Source organism: Gadus morhua, chromosome 6, assembly GCF_902167405.1.
Source record: "Gadus morhua chromosome 6, gadMor3.0, whole genome shotgun sequence".
Taxonomy (NCBI): domain Eukaryota; kingdom Metazoa; phylum Chordata; class Actinopteri; order Gadiformes; family Gadidae; genus Gadus; species Gadus morhua.
Window position 1 is genome coordinate 17,182,972 of NC_044053.1, and position 11,262 is coordinate 17,194,233.

At 42.0% G+C, this 11,262-nt stretch overlaps 1 protein-coding gene across 1 annotated transcript; it reads right to left on the bottom strand.

Moving 5' to 3' along the window:
* Window positions 1–618: 618 nt before the first annotated feature.
* Window positions 619–10,052, bottom strand: tspan36 (tetraspanin 36). The gene is made up of 7 exons (XM_030358917.1): window positions 9,781–10,052; window positions 6,513–6,704; window positions 6,301–6,375; window positions 5,788–5,883; window positions 5,229–5,375; window positions 2,218–2,301; window positions 619–1,717 (listed from the first exon to the last, which is right to left on the bottom strand). The coding sequence occupies exons 1-7, from the start codon at window positions 9,838–9,840 to the stop codon at window positions 1,637–1,639; spliced, it is 735 nt and encodes a 244-aa protein (XP_030214777.1). The 5' UTR covers window positions 9,841–10,052; the 3' UTR covers window positions 619–1,636.
* Window positions 10,053–11,262: the final 1,210 nt, after the last annotated feature.

An 11,262-nucleotide genomic window follows, 5' to 3' on the forward strand; every position in this document is an offset into this window, starting at 1 on the left:
TAACACACAGTCGATCATAGCTTTTAGTATTATTTGGGCAATGCATTATCAAATTAAATTATTTTCATCCTTAATTGGAGTATTAAGGCTGGCCTGCCCTATTTGAAGCCCATAGTTCCCTGTTGGGCTCTGTCAACTTTTTACACATTTCCGCAGAATCCCAGCATGGGGGGATTATATGGCCCTAGCAAATAACAGAAATCTAGCACCATCTGTTGGTTGTTTTCATTCACTGCAACCAAAAATAGAGTTCTAACTTTTAACCATAGTTTAATGTCAGAAAGTCTACACAAGAAACAGAAACCTTTGTAAACTAATGCAAATTATGGTTTGGTTTGGTTCATCGGTAGCCCTTAAACATTTATGTCTTACAGTCTCAATGATGGTTTTGAAAGGGTAGAGTAGGCCATTTATTTGATAAGCATCGTTTGTCTTATATATTTTTTTTAAATACTTCACATCCCGACAGCAATAAATAAATCAAATGCTCCGACTAAAGAAAATAAAAAATCTAGTTCTGTGGTAGGGAATCACTCCATAATTCTGCCTACGTTTTTTTGTTCTTTGCAGTTCTCATGTACCAGCAAGGATTCCATTACATAAGACAAAAATATAAGATCATTGTTTCCATAGCATAATTTATTACTTAGGCAATCAATTATACACAACAGTAATCCCATCAATGCATAACTTTGAAAAGATACGATAAGGGAGAACTTTGCATTTAGTATGGAAGAGGCTTAACATAGATAAACATTTATCAAATACAATCTTAGCCACTGAATCATGCCCATTTAAAATCAATACAAAACAGCGTATATAATACCTCATATGTGAGAGACTTCATCCTCATATTAGCTCCCCTATAGTTGGAGTAGTGGTTTCTTTTTGTCATGTAAAAGCAGCGCAGAGGCGTTCACTAAAACCCCAAGGATGAAAACAAATAATGGAAAATAACCATTTATTTTGTGTTCAGTAGATATATGGATATACGAGTCGAATCGGTGCTTTGTGAAAACCATTCCTGCCCGGGCATATGTAAAGCTCAATGTCAAAAACCTGCCATTTGTCTTTTCACAGCATGTTCAATGTACAGTTCGAGAAAAAGATTTGTGAGGATGAGCCACATGTTCCTAGGTAACTTTTCGTGTTTCGTGAATTGTCTTCTTAGTAGTCAAGTGTTTTGTGAATTGTGTCCAAAATTGTTTTCCAAGTTGGAAAAGAAACTTATTCCTTGCTTTAAAGTTTTTCCTTTAAAAACACTCATGTTTTAGACGTGTGACAAATGCAAAAATGTTCCATAATGTGTCCTCATCAAATTATTTTACAATAATATTTTTGCCCATATCAAATTGTTTTAAGAAAGTTCCATAAAAAGGGCTGTTATACTAAAAGGTTTGGTAACTTTTCCCTTCTGATTGCAGTCTAACGGTGACTCTGGGGAAGTGTGTGAACTCCTATAGCGAGGCGCAGGGACGTATCAGGCAGCCATGGGAGGAGACAGGAGAAAGGTTAAGACTGACGGAGCTTCACTTAGCTAAATGCATGGTAGAGCAGGTACTACGTCAGAAAGAGGAGAAAGGATAAGGCTGAGGAAGAATATCTAAGCTAAATGCCTGGTGGAGAAGGAACTGCCTCAGTTATAGATGGGATGGTAGCCATTCCTCCTGTCGTTGCACCTACAGGTGATCACACACACGCTCAGCATCCCGAAGACCTGGAAACACACAGACACCAAAACACACATTTAGGACTTCATAATCAGCTTTCTGAGATTCTTATTAGTATAGATTTGTTTAATAAACAATGTCTCCATCTTCTAGAGACCAGTTTATAAGTGACAACAAAAAACTGAAATTTCTCTTGTTACGCACACACACACAGACACACAGAGGTGGGGGAGGAGATGGGAGGGCTGGAGGGAGGGAGGGGTGTAGATAAGGTGGATCTCGTGACTACTGGGTGATGATACATAAGTCACGCAAGAGATGGAGTTGGCTGGGACACACACACACACACACACACACACACACACACACACACACACACACACACACACACACACACACACACACACACACACACACACACACACACACACACACACACACACACACACACACACACACACACTTCCCCCCAATGCGATATAGAGCTTTGACAATATTCCATGGGGGTCTCCCTGTCTGCGGCTCCTCAGTGTCATAACCATCTTACCTTAATTATGGCGAAGCCCAGGATCACCAGCATGGCATAACTCAACACATTCTGAAGGAGCACATCCACCTGGTCTTGGCATCCCTGAAACACACATTTTTATTATTACTTTTATCAAAGTTTGTGCATGATAATGAAGCTACACATAACTAGCTCGACAAATATACTTTTTGCATGGCAGGCTGACCTTTAACATGGAAACCTCAAATCTTCTTATGCTAACCCGCACAGGTTTCGGCTTACAAAGAAGGATTAGGGCTTATATTTTGACCGGGGTAATACCCAGTAACACAAATCGAGAACATACAATGGTGGTGATGAAGTGATATTAGAATACAGGGAACAACGATTGCAAATAAAGTATTCTTTTTTGTATCTATGGGTTTTAACGTGTTGCAGTCAAAAACTCCTACAAAGCCTCTAATGGCATCTTAATATAATCATGTTCTATCAGAAAATAACAAAAACAAAAAGTGATAGAAAGAAAAAAATAAATTAATACCAAGCCCATTGGATCAAACACCGATTCGGATAATTTGATATTCATTTGATCATAAACACTGAAAACACAATTGAAATAATACTCTAACCACATAAAAATCAAAAGGATCTTATCATCACGCTCCACATCTAGACTTAGTGTGCTTACATGACACTCAAGAAAATCGAATTATTGGCTTAGTCCAACAATGATTGGATTTTTAAGATGCATGTATACACCTTAGTCGGACTAAAATCAAATCGAATCGGGTTACTCACCCCTAGATTATTCGATTGATAGTCGCATTAAGCGTGCATGTATATGTTAAATTCGATTGGAATCGGATTATGTGTTCTACGCATGCTCAAGTTCTTTTCCCGGGGCCGTGAGCCGTAAGTATAAAGAGACAATATTCTTGTTGTTGTTGCCGTCGGAAAACGGGAAACAGCGATTTCTTAAAACAGGTCGAAGAAGATTGAGGAAGGCGGTGTAACAATGTAGTTACCCCCTATAAGTGTATCATCATCAACATGCATTCAGTACACACTACGCTTCTGTTACGAGAGAAGCGTATGTGTGTAAGCGAGAATGGCAGTGTGTGTGTGTGAGTGACCTCAGCGAGTGACTGGGTGAGCGATGAGCGCGAGTGGTAGCGTGTGTCAGTTTAGTGAATGAACGAGTCCGGTTGTGTCCGTGCAAACGTGTACTGTAAAGTTAGTTTAACTATGAATAAAAGTACCCAGCCTGTCAAGATTCGGTGGCCGCTTCATTCCGACTTATAAGCAGACCCACTGCCGGTCAAAGTGAAGGGTGTTACCCCCGAACCGCGGCCGAACTGATAGGGATATTATGATATTATGAATCTTAAAGGAGACATATTATGGCGTTTTCACAACAAGTAAACATAGTATTTGAGTTCCAGAAAACATGTTTTTGAAGCTGTTTGCTGGAAATAGCTTTTTGGAAAGAAAATCTCGCCTACCGCTAATCCCCTCAGTTTCAGTCCCTTCAGAATTCTGTTTCTGGAGTCTGTAGCTTTAATGCAAATGAGCTGCTGCCCATTGACCAATGGGCTGTCAGACTGAACCACAGCATGGAGGAGAAGGGATTGTTGAGGTTTGCGGACTCCTGGAGCTCTATATCTATATAATATAATAATTATATTATATATGGGTATTTATATAATATTATATCTAATATCAAGGCCATAAGCTATGTGCGCCTCTGATGAAATTATGAATCATAAAGACTGCGTCTGACGTCTCTGGCACTTTCACAACAAGTAAAGACTCATAGTGGAGGATATCTCGGCCATGGATGAGAAGAATTGGGGGAAAGGAACTTTGGCCTTGACTCTGAAGTCCATGAACGCGACATGGAGGAGAAAGGGATTGTACTCCTGGAGCTGAGCTGCCGAACTGCCGCCGAAGCTTCGGCGTCAAAGCCGTCCAGCCGCCGCTGAAGCTTTCCAGCTGCTCCGGCTGGTGTCCTCCGGGAGCTGAAAAGTCTGGTTGGGGTAGCTCGGCGGCAGTCCGGCAGCTCAGCTCCGGGAGAACAATCCCTTTCTCCTCCATGTCTCCTCCTCCGGACTGCAGTCCGGCAGAGAAAGGGATTGTAGGCCTACTCCCGGAGCTGAGCTGCCGCCGAGTTCCCCCCGCCGGAGCTGCTCGTCCGCTGGTTCACAAAATCGTAACTATATTCTGATTGGAGGGCAGTGGGGAAGTGGGAGGTAATATTCAACTGTGCCCCCTTTCTACATAGGAGGGGGCGCCGAAACTGTCTTGCTCGTTTGGTAACTGTAGGCAGGGTACTTTCAGAGATGCATATCTCACTCAAAAAATCACGTACTGACTGTTTTCAAAGTTTGTATGCATGTGGGAGCACCAGAGAGCCAAAAAATCACCCCAAATCCCAGGAAAAGTGTTGTTTTCGTATTATGTCCCCTCCAAAGACTGCGTCGGGTTCTCGAACTCTCTGGTACTTCAGCAACAAGTAAAGACTCATATTGGGGGTTATCTCGGCCATGGTGACGATGGAATTGGGGAAAGGAACTTTGGCTTTGACACTCTGAAGTCAAGATTGAAACGCGACATGGAGGAGAAAGGGATTGTTGCCATATGCAGACTCCCGGAGGAGCTGCTCCACCGCTGGCAGTGTACGACCACATACGAGTTTGGAACAATGGAGCGTCGGAGAAATGGCATGGACCCGTAGTGAACTGACAGCTGTCTACTGAAAACACCTTTCTCGAATGCCGCCGGGGTTTGTCGTTGCTAGCGACGTCAACAGGTCAGCCTGTGGCTCTATTAGTTGAAATGGGTACAACGCCACCTATCGTACCGTGGCATGACATGCTTCAGCCAATTCATCAATTTTTCTGACCGCCATGTATACTCGGACAATTGCAGTTGTCCGGTTGAGGAGCATAGTTGAACTATGGCTTTGAATCGTTTTAAGCTGTGCATGTAAACGTTCTGATTGTTAGTTCACAACAACAGCTCAAGCAGGGAGGGATAGGGCTGGAGCCCACCTTTGTGAAGAGGAACTGAGGCTTGTCGAGCTGGCCGGTGCACTCCGTCTGGTTCTTGCAGCAGGAGAAGGGAACTGTATTGTTGTGGCTGGTGTACCAGGGGGTGGACACCCAGCTGCTCAGGTTAAACACTCCACAGCACTGCAACTGTCGTGGGAGGGAGGGAAGAGGATATTATCACTGCAGGCCAACTCTCTCTCTCGCTCCTTCTCCTTTGCTGTTGCCTTTCTCTAGCTTTCTCCTGACCCGTGTGCAGACATTTTAGCTCTCGTTTTTTTATTTTAGCTCTCGTTCTCTCTCTTTTGTAATCAACAGTGCCAACAGTTGGCAAAAGCTTTCACAGATTTTACAACATGAATACTCTACTTTATCATGCAAAGGCATTTGCAAGACTAGGAAAGAGAAGGATAAACACACATATTTCAGACCCAACAACTTCAAGGAATATGCAAACCAGTGTGGGAGGAAAACAAAACAAAACATCAGTCGTAGAGAGCAACAGGAGTGAAGCATTTCCCGTTCAAAACCGCTGTAAGCACAACTGTGTTGAGGCCCTCACCTGGGACTGCAGGTGATCCACGGCAACGCTCTCTGTGCTCTGCCCGTCGTACTTCATGAAGACGTCGGTCATCGAACGCTGCAGGTCCTCAGTTATCTAAAACAACAAACAGACAGACCATCCACTTCAGTCCCTGCTCACACAAGCAGCTCAAGACCCGTCACAGACGGGAATACCTTGGTGCATTGCAGGCCGTACATAACTTTGTTAAAAACATGGCAGAGATACAAGGGAGGTATTTTTGCAAAACCTCTTGGGAAGCTATACAGAAACACACCTTAATACCGATTATCAGAGGCCATGTTGTATTTGTATCATTTACAAACAGAAGCAACAGTTATATGAAGCCGGGATGATGGGATGGCTACTAATTGCAATGAGAAAGGTCAACAGTATTTTGCGAATCAACACAGTGCAACTCAAACACACATCTCAGCACAGCTGCTGGACAGAAGGTTAAATACACAAAAGAGTAAGCATGTTGATATACATGAATGAAGGTTCCTGATTCACCTTGCCCTGGTAGATGAAACAGAAGGTCATAGCAGCAACTTCACCAGCGAAGAGCGCCAGGATGACGACCAGGAACTGGGGAAAAGAAACAGACACGAGAAAAGGACACAAATAAGCATCTTACATTTCATAGCAGCTTACAAAACCATACAAACACACACACAAAATAATCGATAATCAATAACAGAAACTCAAACACTGGTCAAACGCACCAAGCCAAGGCCGACTTTGGACTCTGAGATTGTGGCACAGCATCCCAGCAAGCCCAAAAGGAACATCGCCACGCCGACACAGATGATGATCACGGCTGGGATCATGACATATTTGTCCTCCAGGAAGGCCTCGAAGTTGGTGTAGCTCCTGATGATGTAGGCCCCCACATAGGCTAAGGCGGCTCCCGCAGCCTGCAAGGAAATATGAGGGCAAAATGTATTATTTTAAAGCTTTCAATAGCTGTGTGCACTCATCAGTCCGAGTGCTAAATGTATGAGAGTACCGCAAGTGCGACTCCCAGTGGTTCAATGGCACACACATGTGAGGGCCCAGCCCTATGACATCTTCAGGTATCTTCAGCATAAGATAGAAGTGTTGACATTTTTCAAATAATCCAATCCTGCTCTAGCATTTTGGGGGAAAAGGCTGTTTTAAAAAAGCTTAAATGCTGCATTTCAGACATGTTCTCTCTGGGTCTTGAAGCCAAGAAATATTTCTGATGCAATCATTTGAAGACAGAAGTCAGATAAGTTCAGGATGTTATTTACCCACTACTTAGTCACAAATTTCGGCCAAGTGTTGTTACCATAATATAGATACCACCATTAGTGGATCTCTAATAGACTGCATTGTAACCACATATTATCTTTAAGAGTTGTTTAATAGTTAGTTCCAAAATGTCCTGTTTTCATCTGTTATCAGATTTCCGGGCTATTCTATCACAGTCATTGCTGGTCACAAGATTTCAGCAACAAAATCCTTACATTGTAGAGCAATACAGTTCACACACGGATTCAAGGAGCCGTGGGGCCAAGACATGCGAGACCAGGGCTGTTCTTTAGGAACACATTATTTTCTAAGTGGAGCGTGAATCGATCAGGCCTTTTTATTAAGGTTCTCTTTAACCAACGTTAAAAGCGTTGTTTGGACACATCAAACAAACCCAAGCAAAGACATATACGATGAAAGAATAACGGCTTGGTTTCAAATTCAGGCTCAACTTTTAAGAGGGAGAGAGTGTGGGGCTGTTTTTGTAAGAACATGCATTGTGATAATCACGGGTCATTCTCCTGATCAACATTATATTAATTCCTTCTCAATACGAAGAGTAAATATGTTTTAAAACGGGACGCCTAGTGCTATGAACTAACTTAATGATATCCTGAATATTAGCATATGGGGGGGGGGTTACAATCATGTGATCTGATGTTCCACAGATAACAAAGTTCAAGCCCACCATTTTGGTACTTCTTGACCAAGAACAAGACCCTAACAATTCTAGAATAAACAAGGAACGTGTTATTATTAATGGGGAATTAGCGCTAAGATGACGGCTTGGAATGGGCCTGACATCCTGGGAAACAGTCATGAACAGTCAAAGGTCAAAACATACAAATGCTTCAGTCACTTTGTGCTTCGCTTTTTCCTTTGACTATCATACTTGATAGGGGTTGGATATTTTACAGGTCTAATCCTGCCGGTCAAAAAAATCCCTAAATAAATCCTCAGATATATTTATGATAACAAATACTACTTTAAAGAATAGGCATGCTGATCCTTTTTAGTTTCTAAGTGTTTGATATGGATGCAGATCGCAGCAGATGGAAAGTGTATACGTTTATACATTTCTTCAGCATTTGTGCATTGCCGTACTGAATCCCATAAGCTTCATAAAGCTCCACAATGATATTAGGGGGTAGGCTACTATGTACTTTACTCACTGAGAAAAGGATCACATTTTTCAAGGTAATCTCAGCATACTCTCTCTCTCTGTGTGTGTGTGTGTGTGTGTGTGTGTGTGTGTGTGTGTGTGTGTGTGTGTGTGTGTGTGTGTGTGTGTGTGTGTGTGTGTGTGTGTGTGTGTGTGTGTGTGTGTGTGTGTGTGTGTGTGTGTGTGTGTGTGTGTGTGTGTGTGTGTCCCAACCAACCCCATCTCTTGCATGACTTATGTATCATCACCCAGTAGTCACGAGATCCACCTTATCCACACCCCTCCCTCCCTCCAGCCCTCCCATCTCCTCCCCCACCTCTTAAATCGGACCAGGAACTCTGATCTTTTGCCTGAGAAATTAGACCACGTGGCTGAAAGAACATACGTTCACCTACTCTGGAATGTGAGCAGAAAGCTCAAGGCCTCCACAGTTAACTTCAACTACTTACTAACTGAAGTTAAACTCCACCATGAACCGAGTTTCACTCAGAATGAACTCATGAAATATGAATGTGTTGTGAGTTAGTAGCGAAAGGACTCCAGCACTCACTTGTCCATCCAAAATGTAATGTATACAACATTTGATTTGGTTTTCTTTAAAAATGTAAAAGACATTTTACAGCTAAAACCTGGCTTGGGGAGGGCTACCGGATTGCCTTCATAATGGTTTGTCTTTATAGTTAAACATTGTTTGTGATATGATGAGCCAACACTGTCAATTCTATTTTCCTCAAAGCAAATTGAATCATTGTGAGAAAATTTGGAGAACTCAATCAAAGGAAGTGAAGATAGATCTATACATATTTATACAAATGTTAAAAGTGGTTAGACTGTAAAAGAAACATAAAAGGTAGGGGGAGTGGGGGAGTAATAGCCAATTTGTAGGCCTATATTTAAACAGAAATAAGGAACTGAAAGTCAGTGGGCATGGACAGTTTGTTTAACAGATACAAAGAGAGTTCTATGTCGGTCCAACCTAATAAGACTCAAGAGTTGACACAGTCTGCTAATATAATTAGGTATGGTCTGATATTATAAGATCCTCAATTTGCCCCTCAAAGTCTACTACGAAAAGTTCATGGTCGACCCATGAGTATTCAGTAAATCTGGTCAAATTACCATTAAACTAAATTTCAAGGGAGGTCAATGCATGGCTATGACTAAACGCAATATGACGTTAAGTCCGCAGGCCTATACCGCTACTGGACTTTATGAATTATGCCTACTTGTTTTTTGTTACAGTAGAAGCGAAAGCTGACATTTCACCCTGAAATCCAAAGTTTTAAACCTAAGTAATACAACAGAACACAGACGTGACCAAATGGCCAAAACATAAACAGTGTGATTTAAAACATAACATCGACATATGACATGAAATTAAACTATGAGCCCAGCGATTCAGCTAAATAAGTGATCATATGTCATTTAAAAACAAAATCCAAGTTATTATCCGGATGGTTACGGAAGTAATGTCAGCCTTGTTTTCGTCCGTAGCTACCCCCGAGGTAGTCAACATGCGACGTACAATAACGACGTTCAAGGCGTAGAAGACTCACCCAAAATATTAGACTGAGAAGCAGTAGCACAGTTTTCGACGTGATGATTCCGCAGTCCATCTTGATCGATATCTTTTGAGGAATGGAGAGAAGGAATAAAGGGCGGATTCTGCTTTCAATATATAGGTGTCCCGGCTGGTGTGGTTGTGATCCGGAGGTTGGATCACAAGTTCGGAGAATCGGACTGCACTGCTTCCAGCGTGACTGCTCTATGCGTTCACACAACAGTCACATGTTCAAAGGAAGTTGGCAGCGATAGACCGGTCCTATCGCCTGACGCATGAGCGCTCTTACGTCATACAGTCATGCTCCCTGGGGTCGCTACATACAGTTAAGTGGAGTTGAATCAGTCCATTAAGTCTAACCACAGATTAATTTGAAGTATCTAAATTGGAAGAAAGGGCAAATAGGCTATGAAGCCTATTGTTGTAGGTTGTTATTGGTTGTACATTTAAACAAATGTTCAATGACGTGTGAAGCATTCTGAGTACTGATTTATACCCTGAGGCCTGAGAAACAGATACATTGTGAATATTCACTCACAACAGAAGGAGGAAGAAATGAATCAACAAAAACTGTATCAACATTTCTAGGTTCTGGTTCATAGCTCAGGAACGAGTTTTGTCTTCACTACTATGAGGATTTCCCTGATCTATCCCTTTGGCTATGTGTGGCATCATCTCTCATGAATGTAGAAAATATTAAATACACACATAAATATATACACGTTTCTCCCTTAGCCTCCATTTACTCCCATTAATTTCCCTGAAAGTGTTGGCGGCCAGTGATTAAAATGGGGTGCAATGGGAGAAAGGAGGAAAGTCCTCCTCTCAGTGGGTGTGACTAGCTAATGGCGCGTTTCCACAACCTATTAAAGAATTGGGCATTGAGCAGTTTGCAAAGGAATGAATGACATTTTCATATATAATTAATAGCCATTTCTAAGAAGTTGATTGTTCATAAATGTTGACACTTGCATTTTCTTTGTCAATGCATAATAAAGTAGTAAGCTACTATGTTGATTGTTAATGCTTTCTTGTATGTTTCCTTAAGAGGTCAATGATGTCCCGCTTTGTTCTGGACTGTCACGCATTTCCATTACTTTTTACATGTCCCGCAAATTAAGACGTTGTTCCGTAAAAATCATTTTTTTTTTTTTTTGAATGCATGTTTTATAATCTGCAATTTATCCAATAGCTGTGTTCGGAGACAGCAGTAAGGGCTTTCATCAGGGGGCGGGGCGGGCTGTTTGATCATGTCAATCAAACTGGGACGTGGATGTAGGTTAAGGGCACGCCCACCAACAAGAAACAGTGCAAATCAGGTCAGAACCGGTCAGAACGATAGTTGATATTATAACTCTAGTGATTGTAGGCGTAGCTGTAGGCTTCACCTTATGGGCTTGTCCCGTTGAAAATTTAAACTATGCATCAATCAACGTGGGCACAAGCACCCCCCCCTCCCCATATGGATATGTTGCCA